This window comes from Ranitomeya variabilis, chromosome 1, assembly GCF_051348905.1.
Source record: "Ranitomeya variabilis isolate aRanVar5 chromosome 1, aRanVar5.hap1, whole genome shotgun sequence".
NCBI lineage: Eukaryota > Metazoa > Chordata > Amphibia > Anura > Dendrobatidae > Ranitomeya > Ranitomeya variabilis.
Window position 1 is genome coordinate 1,161,099,730 of NC_135232.1, and position 24,826 is coordinate 1,161,124,555.

Here is a 24,826-nt window from a genome sequence, read left to right on the forward strand (position 1 = left end):
TTTTATAAGTAGGGCCAGCTCCCCCACCAATTCTCTCCTCTTTTAAAATTACAAGTTATAGGCAAAGATCTGCAGAGAGCAGTCACCTGGGTCATTACTATCTTGCTCAGGCTCAGTCATCTTGTTTGCTGCCTATGCAGAGTACAGCAACCAAAGAGAAACTCATATAATCCGCTGCATAACAACTGTTGGCCGCAACCACAAAAGAAAACAGCTGCTGACTGTTTTATTCATTTAGGTCCAGGACCATAAGTCAGGCACAGTCACTCAAAGAAGATGCCATATTTACCGCTAGATCATTTATCAATTGGGGTTGTGACATTTAGTGTCTTGGGGGGAACTATAGTCTAAAGTCGGAAACAAAAGATGCTTTATTAATGTAATAATGAATGTTTCTAGAACTTCCCAGACACAGGTTCTGACTTCACATCATACGCGTAGTAGGTGACCGTCACATTTACCATCCTTCCCATTCGACTTGACACCGGCTTGGCCCTCACTTTCCTGAAGCCCATGTTCAGGTAGAGCTGATGAGCGCCGTGTTGTATGGTTGACGTGTTTAAAGTCACATGTTTGTATCCTCGCTGCCGAGCAAAGTCAATGACGTGTCTGCAGAGACTCGTGGCGATGCCCTTGTGCCGCTGCTCCTTAGCCACTGACAAACGTCTTAACACCACGTCATGGGGGGAATCTTCCACGGGCTGGACGCCCACCATGCCAACAACCCGACCATTGACTTCTGCCACCCAAAAGCAGGCGTTCTTCCTTAGCATGTAGGACTCCTCTATGTTCTGTAAGTCTGTCTGGTAAGTTTTGTTTATACCCCTATGGAAGGCAAATAGTATGGCGAGACGACCTCCTGCCAAAAGAGCCACCACCACCAACAGAGACACGAAGAAGGATCTGAACAACAAGTAGAAGGTAAAGAACGACACAAGGATGACCATGTGAACCTGACGAAGGCTCAACAAGTAAAAGCTGGTGCTGGAAACATAGTCCATCATTCCTTCTGCAAATAACACACGGACAATGTCATAGTCTGTGCTCTCATAAGTTCTTATCAAGACGTCCGCCATCATCTGCTGCTGGGAGGGCTGCAATAAAACAAGACATAGAGAACAGTCAGTACAGTGAGAACTATGTCCTCAATACAAGACAGGTATAAAGCGGGTGGTGGCATCCATCATAGGTCAGCATTATGGAGGCTGAATATCCACAATATGGAGAAAATTGATGGGCTGCTCTTCAAAATCATGGGATCCTGATCTCTCATTCAGATGAATTTCCTCTGGTGTATAACCTCTGGCCTTCACCTCTGGTATATAATCTCCGGCCCTCACCCCTGGTGTATATTTTCCAGCCCTCACCCCTGGTGCAAAACCTCCGGCCCTCACCCCTGGTGTATAACCTCCGGCGCTTGCCCCCTGGTGTATAACCTTCATCTTTCACCCCAGGTGTATAACCTACACCCCTCGCCCCCAGTGTATAAACTACAGCCCTCACCTCCAGTGTATAACTTTCACCTCTCAACCCTGGTGTACAACCTCCGGCCCTCACCCTTGGTGTATAACCTCTGGCCCTTACCCCTGGTGTATATCCTCCGGCCCTCGCCCCCGCTGTATAACCTCCAGTCCTCACTCCCAGTATATGACCTCCAGCCATTGCCCCCGGAGTTTAACCTCCTCACCCCTTTTGCATACCCTCCACCCCTCACCCCTGGAGTATAACTTTCAACTCTCACTCCCGATGTATAATCTCCACCCCTCACCTCTGGTGTATAACCTCTAGCCCTAACTTCTGGAATATAACTCCGGTCCTTATCTCTGGTGTATAACTTCCACTTCTTGCGGGTATGTAGCCTCCACCTGTCGCCGTCGGTGTATAACCTCTGGCCCTCACCTCCAGTGTATAATCTTGGGCGATCACCCCCAGAGTATAACTTTCACCTCTCGCCCCCAGTGAGCGTATAACCTCCACCACTCTCCCCTGGTGTATAACCTCCGACCCTCTCCCCTGGAATATAACCTCCGACCCTCACCCCTGATGCATAATCTCCGGCCCTCACACTGTGTGTATAACCTCCAACCCCTCACCCCTGGTGTATGACCTCCAACCCCTCACCCCTGGTGTATGACCTGCACCCCTCGCCCCTGGAATATAACCTCCACCCCCTCACCCCTGTTGCATAACATGCACCCTGTTATGATCCGGTGACTCTGGAGCCGCATGAGACGTTCTCTGGAGTAAGTGGAACCTATACTGACCGCAACCCTAAACTAACACCGCAACTAGAAGTAGCCGTGGGGTGTACCTAACACATCCTAGACACCTCGACACAGCCGGAGGACTAAATACCCCTAAAGATGGAAATGGGAATTCTATCTTGCCTCAGAGCAGAGACCCCAAAGGATAGGCAGCCCCCCACAAATATTGACTGTGAATATAAGAGTAAGGACACACACAGGCAGAAGACAGGATTTAGCAAAAGAGGCACCTCTAACTAAATAGTAAAGGATAGGACAGAATACTAAGCGGTCAGTATTAAAAACCTACAAAAATCCACAGCAGAGAATACAAACACCACATCTAACTAAAGACATGGGATGTACATCTGCATCTCCTGAGAATCCAACATGACTGAAAATATCCATCACAGTCTAAGCTGGACAAAAACACAATGAATTGAACTGAACTGTAAAGCACACCGCATGTGTGCAGCAGAGACAAAAATCAGAACTTATCTTTAGCTGGATTGGTAGCAGAGCAGGAGAAACCAGACAGAGATGTAACACCTCCAAGTACAATGGACAACTGGCAGGGAATCATGGATCCTGCACACCTAAATACCTAACAGAGCTGCAATCAGCAGAAACACCTGCCCAAGATTACAACTCAGAGACAACTGCACTACCACCAACAACCACCGGAGGGAGCTCAAGAGCAGAATTCACAACAGCACCCCTCGACACGGTGTATAACCTTCGGCCCCAGTCCCTGATGTATAACCTCCGACACTTGCCCCTGGTGTATAACCTCCACCCCTCGCCCGGGGTGTATAACCTCTGGCCCTCAAACCACCCCCCCATATATTGTACAGAGAAAACGCGTGCACAGCTGACTAATGGTGCTCAGGTAGGTTCCCAAAACGTAATAAATAAAAATAGAACCCAGCACTCAACTTAGTGTAAAGATTGTTAGTGATTTTATTTTATCTCAAACAGTAGCATTACAAAACGTTTCGGTCAATACAAAAGACCTTCGTCAGTTGGTACTGAGGGTTGTGATACACATACTATGGCCAACCACAGGATAGCACTGCGGTGAATGCCAAGAGGCTATGTTGTAGTCAGATACACTAGGTAACAGGAGGATGGATGCAGTCTTAGTTGCAGCTGCAGACACGGTGTCCACCCATGTATAATAACCTTCGGACTTCGCCCCCCATAACTTCAGACCATCACCCCCACTGCATAACCTCCGGTCCTCATCCCTGGTGTATAAAAAATAAGCTGAAGGAATCACAGAGAGACAGAGAGAGAAGCTGGAGGAATCACAGAGAGAGAAGCTTGAGGAATCACAGAGAGAGAAGCTTGAGGAATCACAGAGAGAAAGAGAGAAGCTGGAGGAATCACAGCGAGAAAGAGAGAAGCTGGAGGAATCACAGCGAGAAAGAGAGAGAAGGTGGAGGAATCACAGCGAGAAAGAGAGAAGCTGGAGGAATCACAGAGAGAAAGAGAGAAGCTGGAGGAATCACAGAGAGAAAGAGAGAAGCTGGAGGAATCACAGCAAGAAAGAGAGAGAAGGTGGAGGAATCACAGCGAGAAAGAGAGAAGCTGGAGGAATCACAGAGAGAAAGAGAGAAGCTGGAGGAATCACAGAGAGAAAGAGAGAAGCTGGAGGAATCACAGCGAGAAAGAGAGAGAAGGTGGAGGAATCACAGCGAGAAAGAGAGAAGCTGGAGGAATCACAGAGAGAAAGAGAGAAGCTGGAGGAATCACAGAGAGAAAGAGAGAAGCTGGAGGAATCACAGAGAGAGAGAAGCTGGAGGAATCACAGAGAGGAAGAGAGAAGCTGGAGGAATCACACAGCGACAGAGAGAAGCTGGAGGAATCACAGAGAGAAAGAGAGAAGCTGGAGGAATCACAGCGAGAAAGAGAGAGAAGGTGAAGGAATCAGAGAGAAAGAGAAGCTGGAGGAATCACAAAGAGAGAGAGAAGCTGGAGGAATCACAGAGAGAGAGAGAAGCTGGAGGAATCACAAAAAGAGAGAGAAGGTGGAGGAATCACATAGAGAAAGAGAAGCTGGAGGAATCACAGAGAAACAGAGAGAAGCGGGAGGAATTACAGAGAGAAAGAAAGAAGCTGGAGGAATCACAGAGAGATAGAGAGAAGCGGGAGGAATCACAGAGAGAGAGAGAGAAGCTGGAGGAATCACAGAGAGACTGAGAGAAGCTGGAGGAATCACAGAGAGACAGAGAGAGAAGCTGGAGGTATCACAGAGAGAAAGAGAGAAGCTGGAGGAATCACAGAGAGAAAGAAAGAATCTGGAGGAATCACAGAGAGAGAGGGAAGCTGGAGGAATCACAGAGAGACAGAGAGAAGGTGGAGGAATCACAGAGAGAGAGAGAGAAGCTGGAGGAATCACAGAGAGACTGAGAGAAGCTGGAGGAATCACAGAGAGACAGAGAGAGAAGCTGGAGGAATCACAGAGAGAAAGAGAGAAGCTGGAGGAATCACAGAGAGAAAGAGAGAAGCTGGAGGTATCACAGAGAGAAAGAGAGAAGCTGGAGGAATCACAGAGAGAAAGAGAGAATCTGGAGGAATCACAGAGAGAGAGGGAAGCTGGAGGAATCACAGAGAGACAGAGAGAAGGTGGAGGAATCACAGAGAGAAAGAGAGAAGGTGGAGGAATCACAGAGAGAAAGAGAGAAGCTAGAGGAATCACATAAACAAAGAGAAGCTGGAGGAATCACAGAGAGAGAGAAGCTGGAGGAATCACAGAGAGAGAGAGAGAAGCTGGAGGAATCACAGAGAGACAGAGAGAAGCGGGAGGAATCACAGAGAGAAAGAGAGAAGGTGGAGGAATCACAGAGAGAAAGAGAGAAGCTAGAGGAATCACATAAACAAAGAGAAGCTGGAGGAATCACAGAGAGAGAGAAGCTGGAGGAATCACAGAGAGAGAGAGAGAAGCTGGAGGAATCACAGAGAGAAGCTGGAGGAATCACAGAGAGACAGAGAGAAGCGGGAGGAATCACAGAGAGATAGAGAGAAGCTGGAGGAATCACAGAGAGAGAGAAGCTGGAGGAATCACAGAGAGAGAGAAGCTGGAGGAATCACAGAGAGAAGCTGGAGGAATCACAGAGAGACAGAGAGAAGCGGGAGGAATCACAGAGAGATAGAGAGAAGCTGGAGGAATCACAGAGAGAGAGAAGCTGGATGAATCACAGAGAGACAGAGAAGCTGGAGGAATCACAGAGAGATAGAGAGAAGCTGGAGGAATCACAGAGAGAGAGAGAAGCTGGAGGAATCACAGAGAGACAGAGAAGCTGGAGGAATCACAGAGAGAAAGAAAGAAGCTGGAGGAATCACAGAGAGATAGAGAGAAGCTGGAGGAATCACAGAGAGACAGAGAGAGAAGCTGGAGCAATCACAGAGAGAAAGAGAGAAGCTGGAGGTATCACAGAGAGAAAGAGAGAAGCTAGAGGAATCACATAAACAAAGAGAAGCTGGAGGAATCACAGAGAGAGAGAAGCTGGAGGAATCACAGAGAGAGAGAGAGAAGCTGGAGGAATCACAGAGAGAAGCTGGAGGAATCACAGAGAGACAGAGAGAAGCGGGAGGAATCACAGAGAGAAAGAAAGAAGCTGGAGGAATCACAGAGAGATAGAGAGAAGCTGGAGGAATCACAGAGAGATAGAGAGAAGCTGGAGGAATCACAGAGAGAGAAGCTGGAGGAATCACAGAGAGAGAGAGAAGCTGGAGGAATCACAGAGAGAAGCTGGAGGAATCACAGAGAGACAGAGAGAAGCGGGAGGAATCACAGAGAGAAAGAAAGAAGCTGGAGGAATCACAGAGAGATAGAGAGAAGCTGGAGGAATCACAGAGAGAGAGAAGCTGGAGGAATCACAGAGAGACAGAGAAGCTGGAGGAATCACAGAGAGATAGAGAGAAGCTGGAGGAATCACAGAGAGAAAGAAAGAAGCTGGAGGAATCACAGAGAGATAGAGAGAAGCTGGAGGAATCACAGAGAGACAGAGAGAGAAGCTGGAGCAATCACAGAGAGAAAGAGAGAAGCTGGAGGAATCACAGAGAGGAAGAGAGAAGCTGGAGGTATCACAGAGAGAAAGAGAGAAGCTGGAGGAATCACAGCGAGAAAGAGAGAAGCTAGAGGAATCACGTAAACAAAGAGAAGCTGGAGGAATCACACAGAGAGAGAGAGAAGCTGGAGGAATCACAGAGAGAGAGAGAGAGAGAAGCTGGAGGAATCATAGAGAGAAGCTGGATGAATCACAGAGAGAGAAAGAAGGTGGAGGAATCAAAGAGAGAAAGAGAGAAGCTGGAGGAATCAAAGAGAAAGAGAGAAGCTGGAGGAATCACAGAGAGACAGAGAGAGAAGGTGGAGGAATCACAGAGAGAGAGAAGCTGGAGGAATCACAGAGAAAGAGAGAAGCTGGAGGAATCACAGAGAGAAAGAGAGAAGCTGGAGGAATCAGAGAGAGAAGCTGGAGAAATCACAAAGAGAAAGAGAGAAGTTGGAGGAAACACAGAGAGAGAGAGAGAAGCTGGAGGAATCACAGAGAGAGAGAAGCTGGATGAATCATTGAGAGAGAGAGAGAGAAGCTGGAGGAATCACAGAGAGACTGAGAGAAGCTGGAGGAATCACAGAGAGACAGAGAGAGAAGCTGGAGGAATCACAGAGAGAAAGAGAGAAGCTGGAGGAATCACAGAGAGAAAGAGAGAAGCTGGAGGTATCACAGAGAGAAAGAGAGAAGCTGGAGGAATCACAGAGAGAAAGAGAGAATCTGGAGGAATCACAGAGAGAGAGGGAAGCTGGAGGAATCACAGAGAGACAGAGAGAAGGTGGAGGAATCACAGAGAGAAAGAGAGAAGGTGGAGGAATCACAGAGAGAAAGAGAGAAGCTAGAGGAATCACATAAACAAAGAGAAGCTGGAGGAATCACAGAGAGAGAGAAGCTGGAGGAATCACAGAGAGAGAGAGAGAAGCTGGAGGAATCACAGAGAGACAGAGAGAAGCGGGAGGAATCACAGAGAGAAAGAGAGAAGGTGGAGGAATCACAGAGAGAAAGAGAGAAGCTAGAGGAATCACATAAACAAAGAGAAGCTGGAGGAATCACAGAGAGAGAGAAGCTGGAGGAATCACAGAGAGAGAGAGAGAAGCTGGAGGAATCACAGAGAGAAGCTGGAGGAATCACAGAGAGACAGAGAGAAGCGGGAGGAATCACAGAGAGATAGAGAGAAGCTGGAGGAATCACAGAGAGAGAGAAGCTGGAGGAATCACAGAGAGAGAGAAGCTGGAGGAATCACAGAGAGAAGCTGGAGGAATCACAGAGAGACAGAGAGAAGCGGGAGGAATCACAGAGAGATAGAGAGAAGCTGGAGGAATCACAGAGAGAGAGAAGCTGGATGAATCACAGAGAGACAGAGAAGCTGGAGGAATCACAGAGAGATAGAGAGAAGCTGGAGGAATCACAGAGAGAGAGAGAAGCTGGAGGAATCACAGAGAGACAGAGAAGCTGGAGGAATCACAGAGAGAAAGAAAGAAGCTGGAGGAATCACAGAGAGATAGAGAGAAGCTGGAGGAATCACAGAGAGACAGAGAGAGAAGCTGGAGCAATCACAGAGAGAAAGAGAGAAGCTGGAGGTATCACAGAGAGAAAGAGAGAAGCTAGAGGAATCACATAAACAAAGAGAAGCTGGAGGAATCACAGAGAGAGAGAAGCTGGAGGAATCACAGAGAGAGAGAGAGAAGCTGGAGGAATCACAGAGAGAAGCTGGAGGAATCACAGAGAGACAGAGAGAAGCGGGAGGAATCACAGAGAGAAAGAAAGAAGCTGGAGGAATCACAGAGAGATAGAGAGAAGCTGGAGGAATCACAGAGAGATAGAGAGAAGCTGGAGGAATCACAGAGAGATAGAGAGAAGCTGGAGGAATCACAGAGAGATAGAGAGAAGCTGGAGGAATCACAGAGAGATAGAGAGAAGCTGGAGGAATCACAGAGAGATAGAGAGAAGCTGGAGGAATCACAGAGAGAGAAGCTGGAGGAATCACAGAGAGAGAGAGAAGCTGGAGGAATCACAGAGAGAAGCTGGAGGAATCACAGAGAGACAGAGAGAAGCGGGAGGAATCACAGAGAGAAAGAAAGAAGCTGGAGGAATCACAGAGAGATAGAGAGAAGCTGGAGGAATCACAGAGAGAGAGAAGCTGGAGGAATCACAGAGAGACAGAGAAGCTGGAGGAATCACAGAGAGATAGAGAGAAGCTGGAGGAATCACAGAGAGAAAGAAAGAAGCTGGAGGAATCACAGAGAGATAGAGAGAAGCTGGAGGAATCACAGAGAGACAGAGAGAGAAGCTGGAGCAATCACAGAGAGAAAGAGAGAAGCTGGAGGAATCACAGAGAGGAAGAGAGAAGCTGGAGGTATCACAGAGAGAAAGAGAGAAGCTGGAGGAATCACAGCGAGAAAGAGAGAAGCTAGAGGAATCACGTAAACAAAGAGAAGCTGGAGGAATCACACAGAGAGAGAGAGAAGCTGGAGGAATCACAGAGAGAGAGAGAGAGAGAAGCTGGAGGAATCATAGAGAGAAGCTGGATGAATCACAGAGAGAGAAAGAAGGTGGAGGAATCAAAGAGAGAAAGAGAGAAGCTGGAGGAATCAAAGAGAAAGAGAGAAGCTGGAGGAATCACAGAGAGACAGAGAGAGAAGGTGGAGGAATCACAGAGAGAGAGAAGCTGGAGGAATCACAGAGAAAGAGAGAAGCTGGAGGAATCACAGAGAGAAAGAGAGAAGCTGGAGGAATCAGAGAGAGAAGCTGGAGAAATCACAAAGAGAAAGAGAGAAGTTGGAGGAAACACAGAGAGAGAGAGAGAAGCTGGAGGAATCACAGAGAGAGAGAAGCTGGATGAATCATTGAGAGAGAGAGAGAGAAGCTGGAGGAATCACAGAGAGAAAGAGAGAAGCTGGAGGAATCACAGAGAGAGAAGCTGGAGAAATCACAAAGAGAAAGAGAGAGAAGTTGGAGGAAACACAGAGAGAGAGAAGCTGGAGGAATCAAAGAGAGAAAGAGAGAAGCTGGAGGAATCACAGAGAGAAAGAGAGAAGCTGGAGGAATCACAGAGAGACAGAGAGAGAAGGTGGAGGAATCACAGAGAGAATGAGAGAAGCTGGAGGAATCACAGAGAGAAAGAGAGAAGCTGGAGGAATCACAGAGAGAAAGAGAGAAGCTGGAGGAATCACAGCGAGAGAAGCTGGAGAAATCACAAAGAGAAAGAGAGAGAAGATGGAGGAATCACAGAGAGAAAGAGAGAAGCTGGAGGAATCACAGAAAGAAAGAGAGAGAATGATATGATATAAGAGGTTGCTGATATGTGTCAGCAGCAACCTGGGTAATCTCTTCAACTGCATCCTTAACAAGAGAATCCTCACCTTCCTCACCAAGCACAACGTCCTCAGCAAGAGCCAAGCAGGGTTCATGCTGAACCACCGCACCACTGACCACATCTACACACTGCACAGCCTCATTCAGAGCCACATCTACAATACAAAGAATGGGAAGATATACGCTTGTTTTGTGGACTTCAAGAAGGCCTTCGACTCAGTGTGGCACCCAGGACTATTCCTGGGGAGCAGATTAGGAGGCAAAACATATGACGTCATCCGTAGCTCCTATACTGAGAACAGTTGCAGTGTCAAGGTCAACGGAAGGAGGACGGCCTATTTCCAACAGAGCCGAGGAGTAAGACAGGGTGCAGCCTCAGTCCAACGCTCTTTAACATCTACATCAATGAGCTGTCGGTGGCCCTAGAGTCAATCTCAGCACCAGGACTCACCCTACATGACACCCAGGTGAAATTTCTGCTGTATGCAGATGATCTCGTGATGTTATCAACAACTGAGAAAGGCCTCCAAGATCATCTGAAAATCCTACAGACCTTCAGCAGCACATTGGCACTGCCAATCAACCAGAAGAAAACTAATATCATGGTGTTCCAGGAAAGAAAGCAGAAACCCACTGGCCATCCTGCCTTTATGATAGACAATCGTCCACTTACAGTAACCAACAGGTACACCTACCTGGGCCTAGAACTCAGCCAGTCAGGAAGCTTCAAGCAAGCCATAGAGTTACTAAAAGACAAGGCATCCAAAGCCTTCTATGCCGTCAGAAGGCGTCTGTACCATCTCAAGGCACCAGTAACCGTCTGGCTAAAAATCTTTGATTCCATCATTGCCCCAATCCTTATGTATGAATATTCCACCTAGAGTTCTGCAATCATCTTCTCCAAGTCCATCGTAGCACATCAAACAGCGCCTGCCGAGCAGAGCTTAGCAGATTCCCACAACACATCGCAATAAAGAAGGCGCTGTCATTCAAGGCTCATCTACAAAGTAGCAGTCCCAGCTCCTACCATCACAAAGCCTTCCTACATCAGGAAGCCCCCAACAAAAAGTACCCAAAGCCAGTCTGACCAAGCCATCAACCTACATGGCCTGACAAAAGAGCGACAGATCCTGAGCCGGTACAGACTGAGCGCCCACAGCCTACTCATCAAATCTGGGTGGCACCAACAGAACTTCAAGCCCTGAGAGAGCAGACTCTGCCAGCAGTGCCCCTAGGAGGCCGTAGATGATGAGGCCCACTTCCTGCTGAGGTGCCCCAAATACTCCGCAGTGAGGGACACTCACCTCAAGAGACTGTCTGACCTCCTCCCAGACTTCACCTCCATGGAGGAGGAAGAGAAACTACCGATAATACTGGTGGAAGACGAAAGTGCAGCGGCCGTAGCAGAGGAATATGTCAGTGCCTGCCACAGACTAAGAGGAGCCTGATGTCATGGACTCCTGTACCCCACCCTAGACATGTCCCCTGTCCTCTAAAAGGAGCCTGATATACAGTACAGACCAAAAGTTTGGACACGCCTTCTCATTTAAAGATTTTTCTGTATTTTCATGACTATGAAAATTGTACATTCACACTGAAGGCATCAAAACTATGAATTATCACATGTGGAATTATATACTTAACAACAAAGTGTGAAACAACTGAAAATATGTCTTATATTCTAGGTTCTGCTCTTGATGGTTTTTGCCACTGCACTTGAGGACACTTTCAAAGTTTTCCCAATTTTTTCGGACTGACTGACCTTCATTTCTTAACCCTAGAACGCATACCCATAGAAATCTACACATTCACACACCTTTGGCCTTTTAGGCCTGTTTACAATTATCACGGAATAACTCAAATAAAAATACTTTTCTCAGTTTATTTTACAATTGCAAGGTAAGGATGCATGCCAACTAGCGCTGGGGTCCGCCAGGAGGGGATCCGTAATGGATCTGACCCCCTGGTGACCCCAGCTAAGGCTGGCGGAATCCTGGAGTTACCAGGAGGTCAGATCCATTATGGATCCCCTTCTGGCGAACCCCAGCACTACTGGGAACACAACCTATGATGTGTATATTTCAAAACATAATTATGTGCATAAAACAACAAAAAAGTAAGTAAACGGGCCGCCAAATATAGGCATTCTATATGCAATTTTTTTATGAAAACATTTTTTGGTTGTAGCAAACTTGGTGCAGGAATATTTATTTGTAACTTTACATATTCCCCCGACAATTCTCGCATATTATTTTTTCGGCTGAATGTTCCTTGCATACATTTTGTCCGCAAGTAGAACAGAAACGCTCCGATTTTCCTTCCTTCTTTGCTGGACAAATATAGCAGCGCTTTCTTTTTTTTTTCTCTTTGCTCTGGATGTTCCAATATTCCCCATCGGATCATTGCCTCCGTAATTTGCCTTGATAAGCAAATCTGAGTATCACATGTAAACCTAGTACAGGCCTAAAAGGCCCCAGGTGCGTGAATATGGGGTAGTCCCAAAAAAAGGTTGTTATACCGAAATGTCTGTAACACAAAAATATATGAATAACTGGAACTTACTAACAACTATATACCTGAGGATTACCTAGATTTTCAAAATTCTAACTAAAGTACTTTTACAGAAAATAGAAAACAAGTAACCTGGCAGGCCTGCGAGGCCCCAGGTATGCGTTCTAGGGTTAAAGTAATGATGACCACTCGTTTTTCTTTACTTAGCTGCTTTTTTCTTGCCATAATACAAATTCTAAGAGTCTATTCAGTAGGACTATCAGCTGTGTATCCACCAGACTTCTGCACAACACAAATGATGGTCCCAACCCCATTTATAAGGCAAGAAATCCCACTTATTAAACCTGACAGGGCACACCTGTGAAGTGAAAACCGTTCCCGGTGTAACAGGCCAGATTAACCCCCCGCCCAGAATATACCCGGGGTTAAAGTGCATAGCTCCCAACCGTCCCTCATTGTGCGGGACTGTCCCGGATTTGATGCTGTGCACCGCTGTCCAGCGCAGGACGCTCTGATCCCGGGCACAGCACAGGAGAAACTCCGTCACACCCCCTTTTGTTAGGCCACGCCCCTTCCCCCTCCGTATGTTCCTGAGTCTCCCAGCGTCACTGTTCAGAGAGGGAGAGAGAGGGGACACTTCTAGTTTGAGGTACGTAACAGCCGAACACAGCCTGGGTGCCGGCGGCAATGTAAGCAGCAGACCAGTCAGTGGACTGGAGCTAATAATGCCTGGCTAGTATAATCGTGCGTGGAATCAGTCTGGGGCTGAGCAGGGAGGGACGGACACACTCACAGTCTCCCTGTTTGCCTCGGCTGCTCAGTGCTCACTGCTGTGTTATTGCAGAGCGACAGATGCAGATCAGTGAGTAGTCGATGTCACAGATCGATGACTCACTGACACGTCTGTCTCCAGTCAGTGCATTTCAGAGGAGGAGCAGCTGCAGCTCCCACGGAGAGGGTGACGACACGACGCTATTGTGGCTGCTATTTCCCCACGCATAAAAGGGCTACCAAAGCCCCTGTGACAGTCTGACACTGTATCATCATGTGCTATAATGAGACAGCAAATCATGGCACAATTAATTCATTGCTCTACACAAAAATTACAAGCAGCTCCGCTCGGTACACACTCTGCTCCGCTCGGTACACACTCTGCTCCGCTCGGTACACACTCTGCTCCGCTCGGTACACAGACACGCACGTGGCTCCACTCAGTGCACCTCGTACACACACGCGGCTCCACTTGGTACACTTCGTACACATGCGGCTCTGCTCAGTACACCTCGTACACACACACATGGCTCCGCTCGGTACACCTCGTACACACATGCGCGGCTCAGCTCGGTTCACCTCGTACACACACACGGCTCCGCTTGGTACACTTCGTACAAACACACGCGGCTCTGCTCGGTACACCTCGTACACACACGCACGGCTCCGCTCGGTTCACCTCATACACACACACGCAGCTTCGCTCGGTTCACCTCGTACACACATGCGCGGCTCCGCTCGGTTCACCTCGTACACACACACACGCGGCTCCGCTCGGTACACCTCGTACACACACACGCAGCTCCGCTTGGTACACCTCGTACACATACACACACACGCGGCTTCGCTCGGTTCACCTCGTACACACACGCGCGGCTCCGCTCGGTTCACCTCGTACACACATGCGCGGCTCCGCTCGGTTCACCTCGTACACACACACACGCGGCTCCGCTCGGTACACCTCGTACACACACACGCAGCTCCGCTTGGTACACCTCGTACACATACACACACACGCGGCTTCGCTCGGTTCACCTCGTACACACACGCGGCTCCGCTGTATAGATCAGTTGACGTGCTCGGTTCAGTGCGGGCTCAGCGCCGGAGCTCGCGCTGAAACGGGGTTTATTACCTATGTCATACTATTACGGCATAGGTAATAAAGGAGTTAAAGAACAGCACCAGAATGGGGGGGGGCATATACCAAGATAAGGGATATATATTACCAGGATGGGGATATAAATACCAAGATGAGGCCCAGTATAAGGGACATATACCAGTGTGTGTATATAGATAGACTAGCTATTGAACCCGTTCTACGCCCGGGTGGCGAGCATTTATATTGGTATATGGTCTCCATCCTGGTATGTACTGCTTCCATCCTGCGTCCCAATCCTGTCATTTGCTCCCATCCTGCGCCCCCATCCTGTCATGTGCTGCTCCCATCCTGCGCCCCATCCTGTCATTTGTTCCCATCCTGCGCCCCCATCCTGTCATGTGCTCCCATCCTGCTCCCCTATTCTGTCATGTGCTCCCATCCTGCGCCCCTATTCTGTCATGTGCTGCTCCTATCCTGCGCCCCATTCTGTCATGTACTGCTCCCATCCTGCGCCCCCATTCTGTCATGTGCTGCTCCCATCCTGTGCCCCCATCCTGTCATGTGCTGCTCCCATCCAGCGCCCCCATCCTGGTATGTACTGCTTCCATCCTGCGTCCCAATCCTGTCATGTGCTCTCATCCTGCGCCCCTATTCTGTCATGTGCTGCTCCTATCCTGCACCCCCATTCTGTCATGTGCTGCTCCTATCCTGCGCCCCCATTCTGTCATGTGCTGCTCCCATCCTGCGCCCCCATTCTGTCATGTGCTGCTCCCATCCTGTGCCCCCATCCTGTGATGTTCTGCTCCCATCCTGTGCCCCCATTCTGTCATGTGCTGCTCCCATCCTGCGCCCCCATCCTGTCATGTGCTGCTCCCATCCTGCGCCCCCATCCTGTCATGTGCTGCTCCCATCCTGCGCCCCCATCCTGTCATGTTCTGCTCCCATCCTGCGCCCCCATCCTGTCATGTTCTGCTCCCATCCTGTGCCCCCATTCTGTCATGTGCTGCTCCCATCCTGCGCCCCCATCCTGTCATGTGCTGCTCCCATCCTGTGCCCCCATTCTGTCATGTGCTGCTCCCATCCTGCGCCTCCATTCTGTAGTGAGCTGTTCCCATCCTGCGCACCCATCCTGTCATGTTCTGCTCCCATCCGGTGCCCCCATTCTGTCATGTGCTGCTCCCATCCTGCGCCCCCATCCTCTCATGTTCTGCTCCCATCCTGCGCCCCCATGCTGTCATGTGCTGCTCCCATCCTGCGCCCCCATCCTGTCATGTGCTGCTCCCATCCTGCGCCCCCATCCTGTCATGTGCTGCTCCCATCCTGCGCCCCCATCCTGTCATGTGCTGCTCCCATCCTGCGCCCCCATCCTGTCATGTTCTGCTCCCATCCTGTGCCCCCATTCTGTCATGTGCTGCTCCCATCCTGCGCCCCCATCCTGTCATGTGCTGCTCCCATCCTGTGCCCCCATTCTGTCATGTGCTGCTCCCATCCTGCGCCCCCATTCTGTAATGAGCTGTTCCCATCCTGCGCACCCATCCTGTCATGTTCTGCTCCCATCCTGTGCCCCCATTCTGTCATGTGCTGCTCCCATCCTGCGCCCCCATCCTCTCATGTTCTGCTCCCATCCTGCGCCCCCATGCTGTCATGTGCTGCTCCCATCCTGCGCCCCCATCCTGTCATGTGCTACTCCTATCCTGTGCCCCCATTCTGTCATGTGCTGCTCCCATCTTGCTCCCCCATCCTGTCATGTGCTGCTCCCATCCTGCGCCCCATCCTGTCATGTGCTGCTCCCATCCTGCGCCCCCATTCTGTCATGTGCTGCTCCCATCCATATGCCCCGTATGCTGCTCCATAAAGGTTGATGGCCCCCATAAGATGCTCCATAGCATAATATGCCCCATATGCTGCTGCGATAAAAAAAAAAATGGCTCAGGCCCCCGGCACTTGCGAAATTCACCTGTCCCCGTTCCACCGCTGTGCGCCAGTCTGTCTTCCGGGTCTCTGGCTGTGACTGTTCAGTCAGATGGCGCACACTAAGCACGTCATCGCGCCCTCTGACCTGAACGTCACAGCCAGAGGACGCGGAAGACGGAGCCCAGTGGTGGAACGGGAACAGGGGAATATCGCATACTCGCCCTCCTGGCACGTCCGTGCTTCTCCGTCAGAGATCTCAGTATGCGTTCAGTGCTTACGCATACCGCGATCTCCTGGGCCACAATTCTCATCCCCGGATGCATAACTCTGTGGAGTCCAGACTGCGCAGGCGCTTGCTCAGTTTATAAAGGCTTCGGACACAGTGATGCTCCCAGTGTTATATTATAGATAGATATGATGCGGGGGTCCGGTTCAAATCTTGCACCACAACCCATCACACTCTATTCATGCCACTGTTCTCGGTTGCTCTATGTGACTGTAGACATTTGATTTGAATCTTCACAGCGTTCACATCGCACGCTGTGAGGATTCTCCAGACACGGCAGCGGGCGGTTATATGACTTTGAGTATGTGACTTGCATACTCCTTTAAACATTCTGACTAGACATGACCAATCTCAGTCAATACTCTTGCATTGATATAGTCCTCACCCATCTAGTCAGTACCTGACTGCATGTATGTAAATCACATACTTGTGGACACATGACTGTCCGCTGCCGGCACTGGAGAATCCTCCCAACACATAGCGCCCAACCGTCCCTCATTGTGCGGGACTGTCCCGGATTTGATGCTTTGCCCCGCTGTCCAGCGCAAGACACTCTGATCCCGGGAGACAGCAGGAGAAACTGCCGTCACACCCCCTTTTGTTAGGCCACGCCCCTTCCCCGTCCGTATGTTCCTGAGTCTCCCAGTGTGCGTCACTGTTCAGAGAGGGAGAGAGAGGGGACACTTCTAGTTTGAGGTATGTAACAGCCGAACACAGCCTGGGTGCCGGCGGCAATGTAAGCAGCAGACCAGTGGACTGGAGCTAATAATGCCTGGCTAGTAATCGTGCGTGGAATGAGTGGGGCTGAGCAGGGAGGGATGGACACACTCACAGCCTCCCTGTTTGCCTCGGCTGCTCAGTGCTCACTGCTGTGTTATTGCACAGCGACAAATGCAGATCAGTGAGTAGTCGATGATGCCTTGTGTGGGGTCAGGAGGTGTACAGTGTGGATGTAGCAGAGCCATGTGTGTGCGAGGTGTATGGAGCGGAGCCGTGTGTGTACGAGGTGTATGGAGCAGAGCCGTGTGTGTACGAGGTGTATGGAGCGGAGCCGTGTGTGTACGAGGTGTATGGAGCGGAGCCGTGTGTGTGCGAGGTGTATGGAGCAGAGCTGAATGTGTACGAGGTGTATGGAGCGGAGCACGTGTGTACGGAGCGGAGCCATGTGTGCAAAGTGTACGGAGTGCAGCCGCGTGTGTAGGAGTAGCTATGTGTTGCCATTATATGGTACGAAGTATCATGTGCGGCCATTATACAGTATGGAGCATCATGTACAGCCAATATACAGTATGGAGCATCATGTGCAGCCAATATACAGTATGGAGCATCATGTGTGGTCATTATACAGTATGGAGCATCATCTGTGGTCATTATACAGTATGGAGCATCATGTGCGGTCATTATACAGTATGGAGCATCATGTGCGGCCATTATACAGTATGGAGCATCATGTGCGGTCATTATACAGTATGGAGCATCATGTGTGGTCATTATACAGTATGGAGCATCATGTGCGGTCATTATACAATATAGAGCATCATGTGTGGCCATTATACAGTATGCAGCATCATGTGCGGTCATTATACAGTATGGAGCATCATGTGCGGTCATTATATAGTATGGAGCATCATGTGCAGTCATTATACAGTTTGGAGCATCATGTGTGGCCATTATACAGTATGGAGCATCATGTGGGGTCATTATACAGTATGGAGCATCATGTGCGGTCATTATACAGTATGGAGCATCATGTGCAGTCATTATACAGTATGGAGCATCATGTGGGGTCATTATACAGTATGGAGCATCATGTGCGGTCATTATACAGTATGGAGCATCATGTGCGGTCATTATACAGTATGGAGCATCATGTGTGGCCATTATACAGTATGGAGCATCATGTGCAGCCAATATACAGTATGGAGCATCATGTGCAGTCATTATACAGTATGGAGCATCATGTGTGGTCATTATACAGTATGGAGCATCATGTGTGGCCATTATACAGTATGGAGCATAATGTGCGGTCATTATACAGTATGGAGCATCATGTGTGGCCAATATACAGTATGGAGCACTGTGGCCATATTTTTTTGTTTAGAATTATTGTATATGAAACAGTGTGATCAGCAGTGCTAAATGGGTGTGGTTGGGACGTGGATATGGGTGTGACTAATTATGAATGGGTGTGGTCAGAGGCGTGGCCTAAAATTTCCCGCAGCGCACAGGGCCGCAGGCAGCACACAGGGACCCATGCAGCACACAAGGTCCCAGGCAGCACACAGGGGCCCCAGGCAGCGCACAGGGCCCCAGGCAACACACGAGGTCCCAGGCAGCACACAGGGGCCCCAGGCAGCACACGGGGCCCCAGGCAGAGCTTGGGGGCCCAGACAACGCACAGGTGCCCCAGGCAGCACACGGGGCCCCAGGCAACACATGAGGTCCCAGGCAGCGCACAGGGGCCCCAGGCAGCTCACAGGGCCCCAGGCAGCACATGGAGCGGCAGAGACAGTTTACAAGGGAGGGGGAAGAGACAGCGTGCAAGGGGGGAAGAGACAGTGAACTGGGACCCAGGCAGCACACAGGGCCCCAAGCAGCGCACAGGGGGGCAGAGACAGTGCACAAGGGAGGGGGAAGTGACAGTGTGCAAGGAGGAAGAGACAGCGTGCAGAGTCCGCCAGTTAAGCTCCGGCCAGGTACACATGAGGCCTGCGTACACTATCTTTATTAATGGGTACGCAGGCCCTAAGGATGTTTGTTTTTGCGTCCACACGCGTTGTTTTGAGGATTCGGCGAATGCAAGAAAATCCAACTTGTTGCCTTCGCTGCGGGTTGCAGCACCGTCAAAAGAACGTGGGCAGAGCTTAACCGGCGGGGCGCAGCAGTGGTCAAGGCTTCACTGAGAGTGTACACATGCGCACAGCTGTACGCAAATGTGAAACTAGCCTTACAGGATTGAGTGATATACTCAAGAGCAGGGCCCCAGACATCGCACAGGGGGTCCCAGACAGTGTACTGTGGGTCTCAGATAGCACACAGGGGGTCCCAGACAGCGCACAGGGGGGCCCAGACAGCGCACAGGGGACATGTGCTCTGTCTATTTCCCCCCCTTGCGCGCTATCTCTTACCCCCTTGCTCACTGTCTCTGCCCCCCTGTGCGCTATCTGGGACCCCCTGTGGGCTGCCTGGGGTCACTGTGCGCTGCCTGGGGTCCTGTGTGCTGCCTTGGGCCCCTGTGCTCTTCCTGGGGCCCCTGTGCTCTTCCTGGGGCCCCTGTGCTCTTCCTGGGGCCCCTCTGTGCTGCCTGGGGCCCCTCTGTGCTGCCTGCTGCCCTGTGCACTGCCTGTGGCCCCTGTGCTTTTCCTGGGGCCCCTCTGTGCTGCCTGGGGCCCCTCTGTGCTGCCTGTTGCCCTGTGCACTGCCTGTGGCCCCTGTGCTCTTCCTGGGGCCCCTCTGTGCTGCCTCGGGCCCTGTGGGCTGCCTTGGGCCCCTGTGCACTGCCTGGGGCCCCGTACACTTCCTGTGACCCCTGTGCTCTTCCTGGGGCCCCCCTGTGCTGCCTGGGGCCCCCCTGTGCTGCTTGGGGCCCCTCTGTGCTGCCTGGGGCCCAGTGCACTTCCTGTGACCCATGTGCTCTTCCTGGGGCCCCTCTGTGCTGCCTGGGGCCCTGTGCGCTGCCTGAGGCCCCTGTGCGCTGCCTGGAGCCCTGTGGGCTGCCTGGGGTCCTGTGCACTGTCTGGGGCACCGTGCGCTGTTTGGGGCTACGTGTTCTGCCAGGGGCCCCTTGTGCTGCCTGAGGCCCCTGTGTGCTGCCTGGGGCCCCTTTTGCTGCCTGGAGCTCCGTTATTGATTATATCACCCGGGGTATAATCTGGCCTAGGCCACTTTAACCCTGGGTATATTCTGGGCGGGGGGGGTTAATCTGGCCTGTTACACCGGTGACTACCTCTTGAAGCTCATCAAGAGAATGCCAAGAGAGTGCAAAGCAGTCATCAAAGCAAAAGGTGGCTACTTTGAAGAACCTAGAATATAAGACATAATTTCAGTTGTTTCACACTTTTTTGTTAAGTATATAATTCCACATGTGTTAATTCATAGTTTTGATGCCTTCAGTGTGAATGTACAATTTTCATAGTCATGAAAATACAGAAAAATCTTTAAATGAGGTGTGTCCAAACTTTTGCTCTGCTCTGTAGCCTGTACCTCTATATGCCTCCCTACCCCACCTCCCTGTCCCCCTATTTTTACCATATGCTTTGGCAATGCTAACATGTACTTAGTCCTGCCAATAAAGCTCACTTGAATTTGAGAGAAGCTGGAGAATCACAGAGAGTCAGAGAGAAGCTGGAGGAATCACAGAGAGAAGCTGGAGGAATCACAGAGAGAAGCTGGAGGAATCACAGAGAGAAGCTGGAGGAATCACAGAGAGAAGCTGGAGGAATCACAGAGAGAAGCTGGAGGAATCACAGAGAGAAGCTGGAGGAATCACAGAGAGTCAGAGAGAAGCTGGAGGAATCACAGAGAGAAGCTGGAGGAATCACAGAGAGAAGCTGGAGGAATCACAGAGAGAAGCTGGAGGAATCACAGAGAGAAGCTGGAGGAATCACAGAGAGAAGCTGGAGGAATCACAGAGAGTCAGAGAGAAGCTGGAGGAATCACAGAGAGAAGCTGGAGGAATCACAGAGAGAAGCTGGAGGAATCACAGCGAGAAGCTGGAGGAATCACAGAGAGTCAGAGAGAAGCTGGAGGAATCACAGAGAGAAGCTGGAGGAATCACAGAGAGAAGCTGGAGGAATCACAGAGAGAAGCTGGAGGAATCACAGAGAGAAGCTGGAGGAATCACAGAGAGAAGCTGGAGGAATCACAGAGAGTCAGAGAGAAGCTGGAGGAATCACAGAGAGAAGCTGGAGGAATCACAGAGAGTCAGAGAGAAGCTGGAGGAATCACAGAGAGAAGCTGGAGGAATCACAGAGAGAAGCTGGAGGAATCACAGAGAGAAGCTGGAGGAATCACAGAGAGAAGCTGGAGGAATCACAGAGAGAAGCTGGAGGAATCACAGCGAGAAGCTGGAGGAATCACAGAGAGAAGCTGGAGGAATCACAGAGAGAAGCTGGAGGAATCACAGAGAGTCAGAGAGAAGCTGGAGAATCACAGAGAGAAGCTGGAGAATCACAGAGAGTCAGAGAGAAGCTGGAGGAATCACAGAGAGAAGCTGGAGGAATCACAGCGAGAAGCTGGAGGAATCACAGAGAGAAGCTGGAGAATCACAGAGAGAAGCTGGAGGAATCACAGAGAGAAGCTGGAGGAATCACAGAGAGAAGCTGGAGAATCACAGAGAGTCAGAGAGAAGCTGGAGGAATCACAGAGAGAAGCTGGAGGAATCACAGAGAGTCAGAGAGAAGCTGGAGGAATCACAGAGAGAAGCTGGAGGAATCACAGAGAGAAGCTGGAGGAATCACAGAGAGAAGCTGGAGGAATCACAGAGGGAAGCTGGAGGAATCACAGCGAGAAGCTGGAGGAATCACAGAGAGTCAGAGAGAAGCTGGAGGAATCACAGAGAGAAGCTGGAGAATCACAGAGAGAAGCTGGAGGAATCACAGAGAAGCTGGAGGAATCACAGAGAGTCAGAGAGAAGCTGGAGGAATCACAGAGAGAAGCTGGAGGAATCACAGAGAGAAGCTGGAGGAATCACAGAGAGAAGCTGGAGGAATCACAGAGAGTCAGAGAGAAGCTGGAGGAATCACAGAGAGAAGCTGGAGGAATCACAGAGAGAAGCTGGAGGAATCACAGAGAGAAGCTGGAGGAATCACAGCGAGAAGCTGGAGGAATCACAGAGAGTCAGAGAGAAGCTGGAGAATTACAGAGAGAAGCTGGAGAATCACAGAGAGAAGCTGGAGGAATCACAGAGAAGCTGGAGGAATCACAGAGAGTCAGAGAGAAGCTGGAGGAATCACAGAGAGAAGCTGGAGGAATCACAGAGAGTCAGAGAGAAGCTGGAGGAATCACAGAGAGAAGCTGGAGGAATCACAGCGAGAAGCTGGAGGAATCACAGAGAGAAGCTGGAGAATCACAGAGAGAAGCTGGAGGAATCACAGAGAGAAGCTGGAGGAATCACAGAGAGAAGCTGGAGAATCACAGAGAGTCAGAGAGAAGCTGGAGGAATCACAGAGAGAAGCTGGAGGAATCACAGAGAGTCAGAGAGAAGCTGGAGGAATCACAGAGAGAAGCTGGAGGAATCACAGAGAGAAGCTGGAGGAATCACAGAGAGTCAGAGAGAAGCTGGAGGAATCACAGAGAGAAGCTGGAGGAATCACAGAGAGAAGCTGGAGGAATCACAGAGAGAAGCTGGAGGAATCACAGCGAGAAGCTGGAGGAATCATAGAGAGTCAGAGAGAAGCTGGAGAATCACAGAGAGAAGCTGGAGAATCACAGAGAGAAGCTGGAGGAATCACAGAGAAGCTGGAGGAATCACAGAGAGTCAGAGAGAAGCTGGAGGAATCACAGAGAGAAGCTGGAGAATCACAGAGAGTCAGAGAGAAGCTGGAGGAATCACAGAGAGAAGCTGGAGGAATCACAGCGAGAAGCTGGAGGAATCACAGAGAGAAGCTGGAGAATCACAGAGAGAAGCTGGAGGAATCACAGAGAGAAGCTGGAGGAATCACAGAGAGAAGCTGGAGAATCACAGAGAGTCAGAAAGAAGCTGGAGGAATCACAGAGAGAAGCTGGAGGAATCACAGAGAGTCAGAGAGAAGCTGGAGGAATCACAGAGAGAAGCTGGAGGAATCACAGAGAGAAGCTAGAGGAATCACAGAGAGAAGCTGGAGGAATCACAGAGAGAAGCTGGAGGAATCACAGCGAGAAGCTGGAGGAATCACAGAGAGTCAGAGAGAAGCTGGAGGAATCACAGAGAGAAGCTGGAGAATCACAGAGAGAAGCTGGAGGAATCACAGAGAAGCTGGAGGAATCACAGAGAGTCAGAGAGAAGCTGGAGGAATCACAGAGAGAAGCTGGAGGAATCACAGAGAGAAGCTGGAGGAATCACAGAGAGAAGCTGGAGGAATCACAGAGAGTCAGAGAGAAGCTGGAGGAATCACAGAGAGAAGCTGGAGGAATCACAGAGAGAAGCTGGAGGAATCACAGAGAGAAGCTGGAGGAATCACAGCGAGAAGCTGGAGGAATCACAGAGAGTCAGAGAGAAGCTGGAGAATCACAGAGAGAAGCTGGAGAATCACAGAGAGAAGCTGGAGGAATCACAGAGAAGCTGGAGGAATCACAGAGAGTCAGAGAGAAGCTGGAGGAATCACAGAGAGAAGCTGGAGGAATCACAGAGAGTCAGAGAGAAGCTGGAGGAATCACAGAGAGAAGCTGGAGGAATCACAGCAAGAAGCTGGAGGAATCACAGAGAGAAGCTGGAGAATCACAGAGAGAAGCTGGAGGAATCACAGAGAGAAGCTGGAGGAATCACAGAGAGAAGCTGGAGAATCACAGAGAGTCAGAGAGAAGCTGGAGGAATCACAGAGAGAAGCTGGAGGAATCACAGAGAGTCAGAGAGAAGCTGGAGGAATCACAGAGAGAAGCTGGAGGAATCACAGAGAGAAGCTGGAGGAATCACAGAGAGAAGCTGGAGGAATCACAGAGAGTCAGAGAGAAGCTGGAGGAATCACAGAGAGAAGCTGGAGGAATCACAGAGAGAAGCTGGAGGAATCACAGAGAGAAGCTGGAGGAATCACAGCGAGAAGCTGGAGGAATCACAGAGAGTCAGAGAGAAGCTGGAGAATCACAGAGAGAAGCTGGAGAATCACAGAGAGAAGCTGGAGGAATCACAGAGAAGCTGGAGGAATCACAGAGAGTCAGAGAGAAGCTGGAGGAATCACAGAGAGAAGCTGGAGAATCACAGAGAGTCAGAGAGAAGCTGGAGGAATCACAGAGAGAAGCTGGAGGAATCACAGCGAGAAGCTGGAGGAATCACATAGAGAAGCTGGAGAATCACAGAGAGAAGCTGGAGGAATCACAGAGAGAAGCTGGAGGAATCACAGAGAGAAGCTGGAGAATCACAGAGAGTCAGAGAGAAGCTGGAGGAATCACAGAGAGAAGCTGGAGGAATCACAGCGAGTCAGAGAGAAGCTGGAGGAATCACAGAGAGAAGCTGGAGGAATCACAGAGAGAAGCTGGAGGAATCACAGAGAGAAGCTGGAGGAATCACAGAGAGAAGCTGGAGGAATCACAGCGAGAAGCTGGAGGAATCACAGAGAGTCAGAGAGAAGCTGGAGGAATCACAGAGAGAAGCTGGAGAATCACAGAGAGAAGCTGGAGGAATCACAGAGAAGCTGGAGGAATCACAGAGAGTCAGAGAGAAGCTGGAGGAATCACTGAGAGAAGCTGGAGGAATCACAGAGAGAAGCTGGAGGAATCACAGAGAGAAGCTGGAGGAATCACAGCGAGAAAGAGAGAAGCTGGAGGAATCACAGAGAGAAGCTGGAGGAATCACAGAGAGAAGCTGGAGGAATCACAGAGAGAAGCTGGAGGAATCACAGCGAGAAGCTGGAGGAATCACAGAGAGTCAGAGAGAAGCTGGAGAATCACAGAGAGAAGCTGGAGAATCACAGAGAGAAGCTGGAGGAATCACAGA

General features: G+C 50.3%; 1 protein-coding gene across 1 annotated transcript in view; it reads right to left on the reverse strand.

Moving 5' to 3' along the window:
* Positions 1 to 263: 263 nt before the first annotated feature.
* LOC143793253 (putative N-acetyltransferase camello) overlaps positions 264 to 24,826 on the reverse strand; it is a 41,704-nt gene continuing 17,141 nt past the window's right edge. The window contains exon 2 of the mRNA XM_077280066.1: positions 264 to 1,094. Within this exon, the coding sequence (XP_077136181.1) occupies positions 396 to 1,094 (699 nt within the window). The 3' untranslated portion in view covers positions 264 to 395. The remainder of the gene's footprint in view (positions 1,095 to 24,826) is intronic.